Source organism: Hesperophylax consimilis, chromosome 15, assembly GCF_061612785.1.
Source record: "Hesperophylax consimilis isolate HC1 chromosome 15, BYU_Hcon_1.0, whole genome shotgun sequence".
In the NCBI taxonomy this organism is placed as follows: Eukaryota; Metazoa; Arthropoda; class Insecta; order Trichoptera; family Limnephilidae; genus Hesperophylax; species Hesperophylax consimilis.
The window spans coordinates 35,065,849-35,085,034 of NC_142850.1; the positions used below are offsets into that span (position 1 = coordinate 35,065,849).

Below are 19,186 nucleotides of genomic sequence, written 5' to 3' on the forward strand. Positions count from 1 at the left end.
ATATATGATTTAATTTTAATATCATTGTTACAATCAGATGCGATATTTTGAAGTTCTGCTTTGGATTGGTTTTACCTTCTATTTTCTGGTGAAAACTGTTTCGTTTTCAGAATTTTTACGCATCATCAAATTGTGTGAACTCAAAAGCATTTGATTTTAATAATAATAATAACAAATCACTCAGTCATTAAATCATTTGTGTTCAACCTAATCAATCATTTTCATGAATGTACATATTGTTTTATTTGTAAATAATAGCAGGACGACCGAGGCCCAAGTCTCTCGGGCACACGCTGCATTGGTTTGCCTACGTGGGCCAGGAGCCAGAATTCGAACCCGAATGTTATGACTATGAGGACTCAGGTACCGACAGTGGACCCCAACAATAATACTTACCGGTTTCGCCAACATTCTCTGTCAACAACTTTTACTAGTCGAATGCTTCATTTCCCAACCTTCCCCACTCCCATTCAGTCTCACAGTTTAGTGGGATATCTTTTTTTCTCGAAAATTGCTATAATGATCCACCTCAAGAGGTTCGCAACGTTTGGTGATTTAGCATGGGTGCCCGGGTTCATCGGGTGAGGTATGGCGCCTGTCCGACATCTGCGTGGCGTGCCAGATCGGGAGAGGGTGGTTTGAAGAGACCCTTTGACCTCTCCAATTGGTCTCTCGGCCCATCGCCTTGCACCGCAGCGGGAGGGATATATTCATAAGTCCGTCACTCTTGGACACACTGATCCCTAGATTCATACCCACCCCTCATACCTTTTTATCTTCCCAGAACTTCCTTTCCTTAAGAAGATCCTCACACAACATCCCTAAAGATGAAATAGGCCCTGAGGGAAATTATTTTCCTCGGAGCCTCCTGTATATTTAAAACTAAAAGTATAAGAGAGCTGCTTCGGATGGAGATTTGACTAGCTAAGTTTATCGTATTATAATGTTGGTGAAATCGGCTCAGCGAGCATGGGATTATTACTACGATTTCCAGTTTAAAGTACCTAGTAGTTTAATACGTTATTATAATATATTTGTGTGTTTTTTTGCTTCACCTGTTTTGTTGGTGAAGTACCATATGTATTATTCTTAACCATTTAAAGATAATTATTATCTAGTTAATCTAGTATAAGATACTGTATTGTATGTTAAGATTATATTGTTATCTATTTTATATATCTTTGGAGGAGATTTATCAAAATGTGCCGATTAAGTATAAAAATGTTTTACGGCTTCTGGCGAAATTGCCACATCAACGAAAATCATTTACCAAACGAACTCTCCTCATAAATTGCAAGGTTATTTGATGTTTCCCGGGTACCATCGTTTAAGGGTGGGGAAGGCTGTTCATTCATACGAATTTATAAATCATATCGTTTCGATGGTCGTTTGTTATTAATTATAATACAATTTCATAAAATCCAACATATTTCTGATTTGGCTTTCCATTCATTGAGGTACCTACCTACATACATCAGTTTTTTTTTGTAATTTTCTAGATTTTTATATTTCATGAAGTGGCGATTCGTTTAAATGTACTGAATTTAAAGTTAATGTATTGCATACATGTCTATTTGTTTTGTGTTGAGAGTGGGAAAGATTCGACTGTGGCCTATCTTTAGGAATTCCTCCGCATTCGCCCCATAGAAACCCTACATACGCAGCTCGTTCTTTACATAACTTTCTTTCTTCTTCATTTTACCAAACCCTTTACCAATTTCACAAATAATCCTCCGTAAAAAAAATGCACATTTATAACAAATTCTTATAATCATTAATTACTCGCCTGAAATATCCATACAAATTGAAAATATCTCGCGAGTAAAAATAAATGTCGCTGACGGAAATTTAACTCGCTCCTTCTGATATCCGGCCAAGTGCTCTGAACCACTGAGCTACGTCGGCTTATTCCCAACCCGCAAATAATTCAATATGTACAAGTACTTCAATCGACAATTACTGTTTATTAAATTTTTTTCGTGTGGATATTTCAGGTTTTCATCATTTGTGCTATTCATAAAAACCTTGTCTTATAAACATTAATTTATCATTAAAAAATAATGCACATTTATATTCTTCTTTGTGAAATATATTATACTTTATACTCACACTTCATATTTATTTTTTAGCAAAATACATAATACATATATATTATCATGTAGTTATCAATATTTCAATGTGTTTTGTATGTAAGTGCTATGTGATTTGTGTTTTATGCATTTAACACCACTAAACTTAATTTGATATTAAAACATTGGAATATGAAGTTTCAGAAATACACGGCAGAACAAATTTTTGTGAAGATATTCTCTATATTTAGCTAATTCTTACCTTTTTATTATTTTTTGATGGTTGAGGTTTTTGTGACAATAATTGTATTGTTTCGTCTCAACTTACATGTCATCTTAAATCTCAAATTGTTTTTGGTACTAAATATAAATAGTTCCTTGAATAATTATTAAAATGTAGTAAAAAAAAATTTAAAACCGCCGTTTTTTGTTTTCTTTTTCACCAATATTTTGTCAATGTGTTTATTATAATACATAATTTTTTTATTATGAGTAGGCACTAACATTATTTAGAGTACTCTGTTGATTTGATTTTCACGCTGTTTATTTTCATTATTTTTTTACGAAATTAATTTTCCTTTATTATTGATAGAATCGTATATTTTTGTTTGACTGGTGCATTTTCAGGAGCTATGATGTTTTATTACACGATGTATTTATTATAAAACAGGTGAAAAATATTAATTAACATAATCTGTCCATCTGTTTAAAAACATGTGAGGATAAAACATGTTCATATCATTCATCCATATTTTCATATTATTTTTATTAATTTCTTTTTATGGAATAACATTTTGTCATTCCAATCGACCATATCCTTTTCTGATTTTTCTGTTTTAAATTTTCATTGAAAAGTCGCTAATATTGTCTTCAATGATTAAACGTCTTCTTATCTCTTGAAATTATTAACATGTTTTCAGGTATTACAAAAATAACATCGTATTGTTTTTAGAGTGGTAAATTACGGATTTTTCTCGTTCATTTGAATTGCGGAAAAATAATTTTCGTTGATTGGCTAGTATTGTTTGCTTACATTATTGAAACACGTGTTGATACAATCACAAGTGTTGTTTGCGATCATTTTATTCATTCTTCGTAATTTACGACGATCTGAAATATTCCGCGCCTCCAGGCAAAACCAATTTACCCACGCGCTAAATAAACCGTTTCGATTTTTCCACGTATTTTTTCGATTTTAATTATTAACGTTTGAGTCAAAGAGAAATCTATTTGGCCATTGGTTTGTAAATAAAATTTGAATTAGTATTTTTGATTTATCACGAAATACCTTTAAATAAAAAAGACTAGCCTCAATATTGTCAAACAAACTAATTTCGGTTGTCTGTGATGTTGTGAGTGATGTGAAATATTCCTACGTAATGAACTCAAATTTGGAAGTTATATTTGTGAATTCTGACAAGTGATAAAGTAGATACTTAGCTATCAATAAAATATTATATTTTTATTTAATTAATATAATATTTTTTACCCGCCTCACAATCCTGGCGTACATTGTACAGTCTGGGGGCGCTCTTGTGAGGTATCACACAAATTTGTATTTATTTGAAATTTGTATTTATTTTGTTAAAATTTTTGGCAGATGATTTTTCAAGTTTACTTACGTTGTTCACTCGAAAGGTAAATTTCTGACGTTTCTTTGATTTGTCAACAAAAAAATATTAAGAAAATTGGCAAAATTTGTTTTTGAAAGGCAATATGATCCAGATGTGAGAAAAATATTTTAGTAAAATCCGTGATTTTTCGCGGGTCTGCGCTAGTTAATAATAGTTTTGCTGGTTTTTGTTGTAAATTTCGCTAGTATTTCCAAGCAAGTTTTCAAGTAAAATTCGGTAAATATTTGAAGGTAATTTTCCCATAAATAATTTAGTGTGACTTATTGGAATTAGGTTTAATTTATTGTAGAATATCACCACCACCCGTATTGGTATTAGTTATGCTAGTAACCCATAGTAACAGTGTGTGTTTTTCTCTTTTCTCCCCCTACTCCATGACCGCTCCCGCTCGCCGCTGATTCCCGCTGCACTCTTGTCCGCCCGCAGCCGGTGCCGCCCTGTCCGCCCTCGAGGAACCGCCGCTGGACCCTAACAACTCCGGAGACGCAGGTTCATAACTAACTCAACACTAATGGATGTTTTTGTGACGTGGTGATCAGCAGATTTCAGCAGTGCTGCACAAATCTCGAAAAGTGGATGTCTTGTGTCGTATATTCTGAAGATTCTTTTCCCTTTGTAGATTTTTCCTATTTTCATGTTTGTATGTCTTCGTATTTACATGTTTCAGAAGGGTTATGGTTTATTGCATTTTACCTTTAATCCCGCTTCTGACATTATCGCTTCACGTCATGTCCATTCAAACACCAATTGAATCACCTGTTGCGATGTATGATTGTTTTTGTTGTCATTGTCCATGCTTTATATTTCTTTTTCTATATTGATGAACTCTTCATTCCTCTTACATACCAAATCTTCATTGTTGAATTACTTTTATAGTTTCGTAGCTTTCTAAGTTAGAAAGCTATCATTACTTCTACCTTCATTCCCTTCAATCAATATCAATACTTTCATTGATTTTCAGCCCTTCTTCTAATGGTGTAGCGTCAGATGCGTACAATTATTCATGATTGAATAATAGCTTCTTTTGATTAGTTCTATTGGCCAATCATATAAAATTGTCTGCTTGGCACACTCGGTGAGTTCCTGGCTAGTAAGTTATTTTTGTATCTGAGGGAGTTAATTGCTGGATTGCTGGCTGACCATTTGATGATATTACAGTATTTTGTAGGTTGTTAACCTTGTCTGTTGGTTTTAGGATCTCGAGACGGTGGCGCTGCTTCGCAGGACCGCGAGGAGCGCGCGCGCCAGACTCGCGAGCGCCAGAACAGCGAGCGCGCGCGCAAGCTGGAGGAGCTGCGAGCGCAGGCCCTATCCGCACAGCGCTTCCGCGAGCAAAAGGAGGAAGAGCGCCGCCGCCGCATCGACGAGATGAGGTCCAGAGACAATGACCGCAGACACCAGGTAACCAACAAATAAACCAACTACGACGAAATCCTCGAATAATCTTGTTTATTTCTTCCAGTTCTGAATTAATTTTATACAAAACTCGCTAAAAGAGGTTGCAACGATTGTTCCTCGACGCTTAATTTTACCGCATAATCATTTAAAGCACCCAGTTTTATGCGTCGATCACTGCCGGCGGCCATTTCTGACATTAGATGTCGTTGGGCATTCAAACACACCAGTGCGCACAAACTAAATTTTTACTTTTTAGTTTTTGTGATTTCACCCTGAAAAATTAAAAAAAAATTCACCATCTGGTGAAAAAAGTGCATATTTTTCAAGCAAGATTAAAAATTGTCAAAGAAGTGGATAAATCCTTCTGAAAAATGCAGTGGTGTATCCCAAGCATTAAACATGTTAAATTATTGTGACATATGTATCTTTTTTTAGAATATTTAATATGTTAATATGAATGTAGCTTTTTTCTGTAATCCCCTCACCCAATTTTCCTGCATTTAGAGTTTATTTCAGTAGGATCCTGTATAAACGATAGAGTTTTCTCTAGAACTACATGGCTATGTAACTTAATAGATCAGATGTGCAACATCCGCATACGGGGATAACGCACGTAGATCACGTATGCGCCATGATGAGCCATGTACTTTTTATTTGTGAACAAGCTCTCTGGAAGCTATTGAAGAAATTTTCTTAGAACTGAGTACCAGTAATACCGATATACTTATCATGTTTTGTATAAGATCATCAGGAAAAGGCCAATGACCAATAATGTGATGGTGGATTATTTGTAATGTATTGTTATAGCTAGTTTGGTGTTGTTTTTGGTGTTGATCGATATATTGATTGCAGGTGGAAGAACGCAAGCGCGCCATCTGGGAGGCGGAGCGAGAGCGGCGTGAGGCCATCGTGCGGCGCAACGAGGAGCGTGAGGCGCGGCTAGAAGGAAAGCGGCGCGGCGGGGGCGCCAACGCTGTGGGAGTATTCGCGTTTGGCTCCTCAACGCCCCGCATGCTGGAGCCCGCAGACACCGGGGGTACCTTCTGGGGACACCGCAGGTACATACATACATGCTTCTTAAGCGTATCTCGCTCTTTCTCATAAATTACGCATGTTACAGGCAGGTTCAATGTGGAGATTAACGTGTTATATATCAAATTCCCATCTCATCACGTGGCCCTACTGGGTAACGATATAAAAACTCTGGTTGACAGTTTACACAGAGGAACTCTTGTGAGGTGTTATATACAAATGTTCATACAATATTTTATCCCAATCAAAGAAGGATCATTGAAGTTATTATAGAATGAGAGCCCATGCATTATAGTAATAAATATATTGTGTGGGCATTAGATTCTCTTCAAGGTTTGTGACTAGGACTATTAAATCCATGCTTCAGAATCATTCATTTATTTATGAACAAGGATTTCTAAATCTTACCTCTCCTGTGTTTTTAGTATTGTAACGTGAAAGTAATTCTTGACAAATCAGTTCCAATTTTTAAAATGACAATCAAAATATTATATTTTAGATAGGTATTTTATCGTTTGTCTGAATTCTTCACACAATCAGTTCCATTTTTTTTAAATGATGCTTAAATTCAAAGCTTATTTGAATTCCAGAATTCATTGAACCAGAGTTACGCAGGACTCACATACGCCTGAAGTTAGTTTTTTTGTTGATTTTATTTCATTAACTGTAAGGAACTAAGATTACCAACCTTACAAGAAAGAAGAGAAAGGGGTGACTTGATCGAGACTTTCAAAATTTTATCTGGACATTACAGTTGCCCTAGCATCCAAGAAATCTTCACTACTAATAAAAATATAAATCTCCGTGGACACTCAAAAAAAATTACCATAACGCCTTTTGCATCTAATCCTAGAAAACACTTCCTTGCAAATAGAGTAGTGGATGCTTGGAACAAACTCCCACAACATGTCATCGATGCAACAAATATAAATCAATTCAAAGCTCTATTGGATTCACATTTGGAGAGAAGAAAGAACTTAGTTCAAACTTAAAACAATTCAATTACTGTAAACTTGTTGTCAAATCAGATATGAGCGCATCAGCAGAATGCTGCCTGCTCATTACATAACAATAATAATATGTTTGAATTCCAGGGCTACTTCGACATCCAACGTGATGTTTGCAGCGTTGCCACTTTCAAGGCGGTCCTCGGAGCGCGAGCTCGACCCCAACAAGAAGCGGGCCACCTCAGCAAGCGGGCTCGATCGCCAACCAGGAGACGGTAAGCCACTCTATGCACTTTCTGTTCACTGCTCCTTGCTCCCCAGGCACTGCATTCGGTAGAGAGCAAACCAACACTCCAACCAAATGTCACTCGCTGTGTTTAGCTGACATTTTCTGCATCCTTGTGTAAACGTCACTTAGTATTATTATTTTTCTGTTTGAGTTAGTCCCATGTTATTTTTATCGTATGATGCACTGACTTGATCAAATTATTTGAAATTTTCGTTATCCATTTAATTCTGTTATCGTGAAATATATATTTTTTAATGTTTTAGTCATCATTGTTCTTGGGTTGAATGAAGTCTTTTCACTCCTCTCGCATGCACTCTTTCCATGCCGTTCTGGATAACGAAATAACAATGGATATGGATGACCACATTCCGACAATAATAAACAAGAAAAATACACACCTTTTAATTCCATTCCTCATAGGGCAAAAATAGTAACACACGCACCATATTTAAAATTTGCTGTAGTATAATTTTACAACCATCGATTTAGCATTATCCACTCGAGCTATAGCTGCCCAAATTTGGTTATCTGTAGGTGATTTTTATAAATTAAAATGAATTTATTTTGAACTCCACTATGAGTTGATATGTTTAGTTGCTAGCGGATTAAGCTTCTATCGAATATCAAAAGATGTCACTAATATTTTGTACCGTTAAGTCTGCGTGTGTAGAAGTCATTTTAAATTGTTTTCTAAAAATTTAATTTCTGTTTACATATTAAAAATTGCTTTTTGACTGCAAACATTTTCAGTAGGCCGTAGACAACATACATAAATATTAATATTCAATATTGCCCAAATGAGTGTAAGATTTCGGACAATTTCGGTATCTAACATATAGAATTCACGAATTTATAAATTTTATGATTAATTTTTTTGTTATGAAACCTAAAAATATGGGATGAAACGTGAAATATAGGTGGATTCATTGGCTTAAACTACAGTAAGTAGTTTACTTGCTTTCATATTAATATTCGGAGGTATGATTTTTTGGAACGAGCGCGGCCGAATCCAAAACGAATGCCCGGAAATCTCTATCACTCAAGTGGTTATTAGAAGACTGATGGAAACAGAACCATGGCTCATCACATTACAAAGGAAGTGCTTCAACAGCTAGAACTTTATGCTGCCTCTTTTAGAGTAGTGCTCCATTTATTTTATAGTGTTTTTTTTTAATGATTTCTTTCCTATTATGCTTGATTGTGTTTGAAATTTTTGCGTTTTGACTTTGTTTCCTCAAAGTAGACTGTAAAGAAATCTTGTAGCGTAAAGGCAGAGTGGTAGTGCAGCACGTGACCAACCGTGTGGACCCCATAATTCCAGATTACCGCGTGTCGGCCACCACCATGTACGACGTGTTCCATTGGGACGCTTTTGGTGCAGGGCCTTCTGAGGCGGCCAACTCCAACCAACGAGAAATATTTCCAGTACAGTTCAGTGGATACAAGGGTGAGGATGTGAGAAGTGATACGGACGCCGGAGACGGGATACGCTTGCATCCTCCTTGCATCCGGGGGATATTATGCATATCAGGCTTTTTGGACTATTGTCATTTGTAGATATTGTCTCCTCCATTGTTTGCATGCTCCGAGTTGGTTGCAATTTGCTGCGAGATCTTGTTTCCAAATTATGTATATAATTTATCACTTGCAAGTTTTACGCGAATTTGAATCAAAGTTTATATTCTTGTGGGAATCCTTAACAGTATTTATTTGCAGTCCTTGATACCTTTTATTCGTTACATAAAACAATTAATGGGTTGGGTCTTTGACTATTATAAAAATCATTCTTGTTCCGATAGCTAAATCGAATTCAAGATCTTTCAGTTGATTGTGACATGTTCTGTTTTACATTGTCCTCTTATGGTGCTTCTATAATGGCTTGGGGTTTCAGCATGAAATGTGATTTACAGAAAGATGTAAACTAAATTAATTTAGCGTCTACATGCTCAGATCACCAGGGTATATTTTATAGTGGGCACTTTAAGAGGAATGTGTAAACCTGACACGGCTCGCCGAGTACTGGACAATATGTTGCTGTAAATCGGAATACACGGAGTTCCTGTTCCGGTGCTTGGGTTCTCCGGGAGATTGATTGTGCGGAGGAACCCTTGGCATGTTGTCTGACCTCTTGTTTCGTATTGTTTGTGTAGACCACTGTCCTTTTCTTCTAAAAGTTTCCGTAACCATTAAATATAATAAACAACACCTGTCCAATGTCCAATCATCTCATTGGATATCATAATATCATTCTGTTTCATCATTCACATAAATTTGTTTGATTCTTGTTTAATGTGTTGTATAATTGTTTACTTGCAGATTTGTTATTTGTTTGTTTTCTCTGTTATTGGCGGGTGTCATCATTAAACTTACTCTAAAGACTAAACTTTACACCATTTTGCCATTTTCTTTATTTTTGAATAACAAAACGAGTTTGATTTAGGCCCAGTTATTTTGCAAAAATGGTCATTCAGCACCATTTTGTTTTTTTACAGTTGAAAGGTTCCAGTTAAATGCCGATTCTCGAAGTCTCTTTTAGCTGTTGAACAGATTATAATCAGCAGAAGAGGACAAATATCATGTTGTTTATCAACTTATTACGATTTGATAGAAAGCTAAAACTCGTCTAGAATCGGTGTATATTACCTTTTCAAGAAATAAAATGGTGCTGAATTGCCATGTAATGACATTGTTACATTTGAATTTGTGCAAAACAGCTGGGCCTTAAATTTATTTAAAGTTTGTTTAAATTAAAAACTATATTAACGATTAATTCAACAGCATCCCACAGTGTTTTTATGAACAATAATATGGTTCTCTTGACTTCCTAACACAGCATGGTGTATTAGTTTACTATAAATAAACAAATGTGACCATAACATGTTTTTTCTACGTCTACTAATATGTCTATGTAAATTACACGAGGTTTTCTACGTCGGGTAGATGTTAGTTTCTACTATTTCTAGTATGTTTTACAGGTCCCTGATTCTCATGCACACTTTACTATAAATAAAGTCGTAGATTGTCAATGCACCCAATTCTCTGAATCTCAAATTCCAATAACAATTTCTAGTATTTTGTCACTAATTTACAAACCTTTATTGAAGTCTTTTTATAATATTTTACCTTCAGGGGATTTTCTCAATTGGAAAGATTTTTAGGTAATGGGATTATGGTTCTTTAAACACAAAAAAATAAATACTTTTTGTAAATTATTAGAAATTTTATTAAAGCTCTGCGACAATTTCGTATTTTGATTATTTTACACATCATAATTCATCTATTTGATAGTCTGTCCAGCAAATTTTTATTTACTTTAAACGAGTTAAATGTACAAACAATTATAAAAATTTAGACACTATTCATTTTTGAAAATTATTTAAACAGTGTATTTCTGAAAAAAATCATCATAATATTTGTCAGATTCCATCATAATAATATCATGTTATGTATTATGAAATACCAAGAGTTTTCAATAATCTTCCTCTCTGGTAATTTCAGAGGAATCTGGCGGAGACGGTGCGCCATGGTCCCGAGTGGCGCGACGCCGCACGGACCTGGTTCCCACGCTGACCAGCGCGCCGCGCTCTGAACACCGCACTCCTCGCTCGCCAGGTAGGGCCTACTCCATGACGCGCCTCGACCAGCTTTCGCAGCCACGCAAGCAGAACGTACTAGTGGCGGTGGACATCACGTCCAGCGGCGGTGGAGCGGGGCCGGTGCGCCCGCCTCGCCATCGCTCCAGCGGCCAGCTGAGTCGTGCCGCCGGACACCGCTCCGTGGGCAATTTGCTGGCCGCCGTGGGGCCGGCACCCCCGCCCCGCCGGCACGCTCTCCGGACCAGCCCGACCAGCCCCGGACAGACAGGTCAGTACCCCTCAGGCTCAGGATGTTACTTGGATATTGGGTGCACGGTGTCAGTTAACTCATCATTACTTCAATACTTTACGCGCAATTTAAAAGGCCCTATAAGACTTGTCACTACTTAAATTCTATTTGTGTTATCTGAGAGGCCAACTTGTCACTACTTAAAAACTATATTTGTTATTTGTGAGGCCAACTTGTCACTACCTATATATTATTTGTGGCATTTAAAAGGCCAACTTGTCGCCACTTAAATACTATTTGTGGCATTTGAGAAGCCAACTTGTCACTACTTAAATACTATTTGTGTTATTTGAGAGGCCAGCTTGTCACTACCTATATACTATTTGTGGCATTTAAGAGGCCAGCTTGTTCCTACTTAAATACTATTTTAAGCTCTTGAGAGGCCAACTTGTCACTACTTAAATACTACATACTTGTGGCCCTTGAAAGTCCCACAAAAGATTTTTACGGAATGAAACTTCTAAATAAAATTTATAATGTATATAGTTTATCTACGACAGCCAACCTCCGTAGAGGGAGAGGGTACCAGAAGATGAATGAGTTATCAATATATTTAAACCAATTTTCATTCGCTCACTCACTGATGATTATAAATATCTTACACATTTGTAAGATATTTATAACATTCTGTTGATTGTTGGTCCAAAACTGAGTTTGATTATCAGTTCACTTTTGCATTCATGGCTGGCATGCGTTGAAAAGAAAGTAGCATTATAATAAATTCTATTAGATTACCCATTGAACACTTATTTATATTAAAAGTATTCTTCAATTTACTCAAAGTTGGTGATAGATGAGAACGGAAATGTAATTTATTTATTACTGACTAGCGAAACATTCTTACTCACATATTATATTGGTGGTAATTACTACTAGATCATTCTGAAATCAGCATTTTCAGGTTACACACAAAAACCGTAACTTCATTATTCCTCACCCAATGTACGTTCATACATAAATGCCACACACTTTATTTATTTATTCAATATCCACAGTAAAAATATACCATAAACAATAATTGCTTGTCAATAGTATACAAGCATAATCAAATAATAATATGTATAGCCTTTTTGTACCTACATACCGTGCAGTTAAATAGATCTGCCACATCTGCATATCCATTACTAACTTCATGTAATCTAGGTACAAGCGAGTGTTTGAAATGCTCAGTCCTGTTATTGTTACATTTAAACAAGATTTTAGAACGACTAGCTCTCCTAGGTAAATGAAATTCTATGAGTTTAATTAAATCAGGGCTGTCTATAATACCATTTAGAATTTTGAACATGAATATGTATTGCGATATACGTGGGCGAGGAATAAAGTTGTCGTTTTTGTGCATAACTTGAAAATGCGGAATTATTTAGTTCTAGTAATCACCCCACCATATATGTTCTGTGAAATTTACATCAAACTCACAATCCATAAAATAAACAAGAATACAAGAAATTCAATATGTGTATATGTCTTGATCCAAATGTCTGATCATTCTTTGCTTAAATTTCAAACACAGAAATTTGTTTCATCATCATTATGAAATTTTCATTTCGATCAAATGGAATGATGATATACAATGCTAGGCAATGTAAGAGAGACAGAGATCATGCCAAATGGTACGTGCTACTAAGGTACTAAGTCAGTGGCGACATTGGTTCCATTCAAATCTACATTTACAGACTATCATCTATCAGTGTTACAACCTAATAAACACTTCACACTGTCAACATAACAATTTTAACATATATCATATATTATGATGTCAATAACAATAAAAAATAATTAACCATTGTCTATCACCTAACACGGCACCGGTTTGCTTCAGTTTCTGTAATACGCACTGCATTCTGTGTACCCCCTTCACTCTGTCTCCAATAACCTTTTTACTATAATAACGTCTAATAACGCACATCCAAGTAACTCCGAGCTGGTTGTGTTTTCTGTTTAAAGAAAGCACTATACTTCTAAAGTTCCTAGTCACAAAGAAGGAGGTATCGGTGAAGGGTTCTTCATGTCTATATGCTGCTTAAAGGTAAGATAATTTACTTATGTAAGAGTTTCAGTGAAACAGATATTTTCCAATGAATTAAATTCATTTTCTTGCTATCAGCGTTTGTTTAAAAAATTGCATATCACGTTGGCATCGTGGGTAATGATATTGCGGATTCCTTGGCAAAACAAGGAGCATCTAACCCTATTGTTACCCTCGTAAACCACATTCCCCTCTATCACATTTTTTCATCCTCTGAGATAGAACAGCAATGTTTGGTCGGAGTATTGGCACATTGCTAGTCAATCCAAGGGAGCCTGCTATGCCTCAATACAAAGGACTCTCCTATCAAAACTGTGGTTTAATTAATTCCTCATTTTTACAAAAAAAATATTTCCTCACCTATTCGAATGAGGATTGTATATTCCTTCTCACCTTTATAAAACTCAATTGCTTGACTCCTCGGATTTTTCATTCAGTGATCTAGAAGTGGGAAGTTTAGATAACATATTTTTTGGTTCTAAACAAATATCCTCTCTTCTAAGCCTCTAATCTAAAATTGCGTCTCCTCCATTTAACATCTCATCTCTTCCGAGTCTGAATTCGACTCCAATCTTCCATTTAATTTTGAAATTTGGCAATTTAAACAAAATTAATATATAAATTCACCTTCCCTCTCTCAATAGCTTGAAGGCTGTAACAATTTTACTGGGTAAAAGCTAGAAACATTTAAAAAAACGGTGGTTGTTGACTAGATATGTCGATTCTTTAATTTATTGTAGATTACATTATCTAAAATATGAAATATTATTTTATTTAAATAATGAAAAAAATTCCTGTAAAATATCTGATTCCTAGTTTGTCCGCTTCTCCCGATGGTGTTGGTAACTGAATTCTTATTCCTACCTTGTTGATTAATAAACAAACTGTATTATAATGTGTCTACAAACTCTCCACATGTAAAGCGCCATGTAAACGTTCAAATTTGTTTATCAGATTGGTTTCTCAAATATTATTACTTAGATGCAGACTACCAAATAATTAGGCAAAACTTGTAAAATTATTTGAACATTTCCAGGGTGCTTAACTCTATTTAAAGTTTACTGGTAACTCGGGCGTTAACTTGTCAGTTCTATAAATAATTATTGTTATGTAATATAATAATATAACTTCATAACATGGCATTTATATAGCGCAGTTTAGTGTCATTTCACTTCAAGTGAACACTTCACGTGTTTCTCACAATAATGAACACCCAAGATTTATAATACATATGTATATGCAACACAAACTAGAGCAAAAAAATCAATACCAAGCTATCAAAGATAAGAAAGAATGCGCTATGAATGAATTAATCCAACTATAAGTATTACTTTTAAATTAATATTATTTTTGTCATCTGGGCTGGTAGCCAATCTCAAAAACTTTCTTCCTATACAATATACACGGTGTCCAGAAACTCAATTCTACATCACATAGAAAACTCAAAAAAACGCTGATATTAACACCTTAGCGACCAAATTTTTCTTCCGACTCGAAAAAATGTTATTCCAAATAATTTATTCCAAATGTGATGTAGATTTTCAGCCGTTTCAGACGATTTTAATTCCCACCAGTGGCGTTGCAGGTTCATTACTCTTCTAGCCAAGTCTTCAGCATTCCCTTATATGTAACAGTGATGCATAACCTATTTTCCAATTCTTTGCGGGCCGCAATGACTACAAGTGTGGTACAAAATGGGCTGTACGAGATGGGCTCGTGGGTTTTACACCACTGGCTTAAAATGATGGTAGTAAATATAAAGGATTAAAATATTATCAGGTTATTTGTAACATGTGATTTTTTTGTCTTTTTTTTTTTTTATCGGTTTTCTATTCCCAATAGTCTTAAAATGGGACAATTTTATGCAACACTAGGTGTAGTCCCCCCAGGTGTTGCCCGGGCTTTACACATAGTTTTCGAAATCAGATGTAGATTTTGAATGTCAAGTGTGCAAAATTTCATCAAGAAGTATCAAAAGTCTGCTTTAAGGGGTGGGAAAAGGGGATTGAGGTGGTTTGTTGAAATTTCATGTAAGCAGTGACCTTCCTCTTGTTTAGAAGGTCAATTTGTATTGTAAAATAATACAAAATGTAGATCTGTAGAAAAATCAAATCCACACCACCCACCCGCAACAGATGTAAATAGCTAGATTTAGCCCAGAAAGCTACCCATTTTGAATTCTCCCCACAATATACGTTTTACATTATTGAGCTAATTATTACTTTCAAAATAGTCTTGATCTTTTCAACAGTTTCCACTGAATAACGTGTGAATTTATCAATGTGTAACCCTTTAGCTTCGGGCCTGCGGTCAGGCGAGGTGACGCCAGGCAGTCCGTCGAGGCCCGGCAGCTCGCTGTCGTCTGCGTCCACGTTAGCGGGATCGGCGGGCAACGCCATGACAAGCTCCGTCATGGGCACGCTGGTCAACCGCCGGCCCCGCGCCGCGCCCCGCCGCCCCCGCCCTGCCTCCATTGCCGGCACTGGGGTCACCACTCCACCACACGTCAAGACCAGTGAGTTCCACACCTAAGCTAATAAATAATAAATAGGTTTTTGTATTATTTATAATTTTGTAACTTATAATAATTCATGCTAGAATTCCGTTTAATATAAAATTATGATTAAAAACTTTTTTTTAAGTATTTATTTTTGACAGGACCAGTTTCACCTCACAACTGGCAACTTCAGACAAATTAAGTCAAATTTTAATTAAATCGATGGTATTAATTGCATTTATTCCTGGGGCTTATTCTGGATATACTATGAATAATAACAACTAAATTATTAACAACTTTTACGTTAACTGAGATTCCAGTTCTCTCGGATTTTTCCGGAACGACTTTTTCCATACCTTAAGTAGAATACAAAGTGAAGTTAAGTAAATTTCTACTACAAATTTGGACATTGACCCACAGTTAGATGTGGAATTTATTTTAATCGCTTTTGTAACACTGCTGTGGGGTTATTTTAGCCTCAATTGTGCAGATATGGTACGAAAACTTATAAAAGCGAAACTTGCTTAAACATTCAACAGACCTCAGACTTTTGGCTTCCAATTGTCAAAGTGTTGTTTGAATTGTAATGGAAGAAAGCTCAGATTGTTTATTTTTGCTATACGAATAAAGCTTATGTCGCGGTGTTGCAGCTTCAGACCATGCTGCTTGCTTAAACTTGCAAGAAATATCAAAAAAACCCAATGATATCACAGTTTAAAGTTAATTTGTTTTTGCTGCCTTTCCAGGCACGGTGGGGGCCGATGGTAAGCTGATAGGGCTGCGTGCCGAGAAGCCCCCGCTGCCACGCGTGCACGCCGCCACCCCCGCGCACAAGAAGCACCCGACTGCCAGCGCCCCCGCTGCATCGGCGCTCATGGACAAGCCCGAGGTGCCCAAGCGGGCGCACAAAGGAGGCTCTGTCAAGGTAACACCACCACCAAACAGCGAAAAAAAAGATGTCCAAAAATAAAAATTTTTACTCTTAACTTACACGGCGGCAAGGGTAGTTCTACCTTTTATGCCGTTGCTACTAGAATGGAGGAAAGGGCATTGCTGTCTGATAATTTTATATAAATATTGAATATCAATCTTCATAACGGCCCTGTCCTAATTATATTATGTTTATGTATAAAAAAATTCATACAAGCCATCCCCATCTTCTTTGAAAAAGGAAACCATATTAAACCAGTAGAATGGGTTATAAATCCTTACACTTATGGCACTGGAGATGCGCATTGTAGTTTTTTTTTGTAATGATTAGGCCAAAGTGTAAACCAATTTATTGTGATGTAAATTTGTACTTTTTTTCACATAAAGCATTACTAAATGGAATTGTTTTACAAAATAGCCTTTAATATCAGACAATGCTTTTATAGTTGGGGTGTGGTGAGTATATATATGAGTATTGTTTTAAGATAATAATCCTCCATTAATGGAGGTCTGAACGCAGTTGGCGCTAACAAAAAATTGTCCAAAGAAGTGAAGTTAGCAGTCTCAGATCCCTGAGGTGTATGTGTGGTAAAACCATGTATGATCGTGTGAGGAATGTGGAGATCAGCAAAGAGTGCAAGGCTAATGTAAGCGTAATGAGTAAGATCAAGAAAGGGACGCTTAGATTGTTTGGGCATGTAGAGCAAATGAGCGAAGAAAGGGGTGTAAGGAGAATATACGATGCAAATGTGAATGGTAGCAGAAGTCGGGGACGCCTGAGGAAGACATGGCACGATCAAGTGAATCAAATGACGGACCATATCAGGGGTCAGAATAATAGAAGAGTATGTATGAGACGATGTCCGTCCTCTCTGCCTACCCCTGCGGGAAAAAAGCGTGATGGTTAGTTAGTTAGTTTTAGTATAAGATATAGGGGTTTTTCTCGACGGGGCACTTGTTTTCGCCCGCGTGAAGTGTGTTAATACAAAATTATATCTAACTTATTGGACGCATGTATCTTCTCTAATTTCACTTCTTTTGGTCTTTTAAGTTTCTGTATCGGCAACTTATGTTAAATTCCAGGCATCCCCTCGCATCACTCCGCGCACCACTCCCCTGCAGTCTCCGGCAAGCGACCTACCCCCCTCTCTCCTGCAGGACGTCCAGGAAGCTACAGCCACGGAGCACGAGGAGGCCAGCGATGTCTCCCTCCTCTCCAGCGACAGCCAGCTCACCTCCGCCTCCCTCACCGATTCCACATCCACCATCACCGAGACTGTCAAACAAGTTACCAAAGAAGTCATTGTACAGTCCGGCGGCGAGGAAACTACCAAACTCACAACAGTCACCACGGTTAATAACAACGGCGACGTTGTGCAGAGCGTGAAAACGGAGACACTCGTTTCAACTGTTGTGACCGAGGACAAGCCGGAAGCAGTGACGGTGGCAGTCGCCATGCCAAAGGCAGCCGTGGAAGTCGTCAAGAAAGTGAAAGAGGAAACCGTGGAAGTGGTTGAAAAGAAGGAAACTTTGGCTCCAGATGCATTGGAGGTTGCTGATATGACTGGTATGTTATGAGACCTTTCACTTATTATATAATAAAAAGTATATCAGAATTATGACGGCTGTATAGCTCCGTTTTTCTGTCCCTTGAAAACTGAAATATAAAATGGCATAAATTGGAATAGACGTGATATACATACTGCTTTCCCACATTATAGTTATTGTTTTTACTTATTGTATTTTATGCATTTACAAAAAATATTATTCATGTTAATGAGTCTGTCGATACTGAGATTCTGTTTAACAGCAAGATTGGTCTCCTCACGGGGGCGGATAACTATTGGAAAATTAGTCCTGCCACCTGAGAGATAGAACAGTCTATGCTGCCCGTGACGGAGATAACCATCGGAAATATAGAAATGAATGTGCCCCATGATAGTCAAGTTTTAAAACCTACCACCAATCAGTCTGAAGAAATGTATAGCAATGTGTACCTAATAATCCCTTCTGACCCGTAGATGGTTTATTCTTTGCTCGCCTCACTCGAAGTCTGTAACATACCTAATTGTTTGTTTATTTGTTGTGTGCAGCATCAATGTCCGCCCGCAGCCGCGGAGCCATCACCACCGAAGAAGAGGCCAAGGCGGCGCTGGCAGAGAGAAGGAGGCTGGCCCGCGAGGAGGCGGAGCGCGCCGCCGAGAGGGAGAGATTGAGGCTGGAGAAGGAAGAGCAGGAAGAGGAGGAGCGCCAGCGGCAGGAGGAAGAAAGGCAGCGCCGCCTGGAGGAGGAGACCATTCGCCTCTCGGAGCTGCAGCGCCAGTCTGAGGAGGAGCGTCTGCAGCAGGCCATCCTGGTATGTACTATTCTGGGCAACTGATTCTGGGCAACAACTTTGAGGGATCTCATTCCCCTAGGTCTGGGGTCTTTAGATTGCGTCACCTCCACTCCACAGCCTCATTAGTAAAGCACGATA

General features: G+C 37.2%; 1 protein-coding gene across 13 annotated transcripts in view; it reads left to right on the top strand.

The window, feature by feature from the left end:
- The window catches only part of ens (MAP7 domain containing protein ensconsin), a 380,882-nt gene that overhangs the window by 350,512 nt on the left and 11,184 nt on the right, over positions 1-19,186 (top strand). For 6 of the 13 annotated variants that reach the window (XM_089640515.1, XM_089640506.1, XM_089640514.1 and 3 more), the window contains 10 exons: positions 4,130-4,192; positions 4,899-5,104; positions 5,954-6,159; positions 7,228-7,355; positions 8,691-8,816; positions 10,868-11,233; positions 15,580-15,798; positions 16,527-16,705; positions 17,794-18,277; positions 18,804-19,066. In XM_089640515.1, coding sequence (XP_089496641.1) covers positions 4,130-4,192; positions 4,899-5,104; positions 5,954-6,159; positions 7,228-7,355; positions 8,691-8,816; positions 10,868-11,233; positions 15,580-15,798; positions 16,527-16,705; positions 17,794-18,277; positions 18,804-19,066 — 2,240 coding nt within the window. The remainder of the gene's footprint in view (positions 1-4,129; positions 4,193-4,898; positions 5,105-5,953; positions 6,160-7,227; positions 7,356-8,690; positions 8,817-10,867; positions 11,234-15,579; positions 15,799-16,526; positions 16,706-17,793; positions 18,278-18,803; positions 19,067-19,186) is intronic. The other 7 variants (XM_089640517.1, XM_089640507.1, XM_089640512.1 and 4 more) reach the window with 4 other exon arrangements.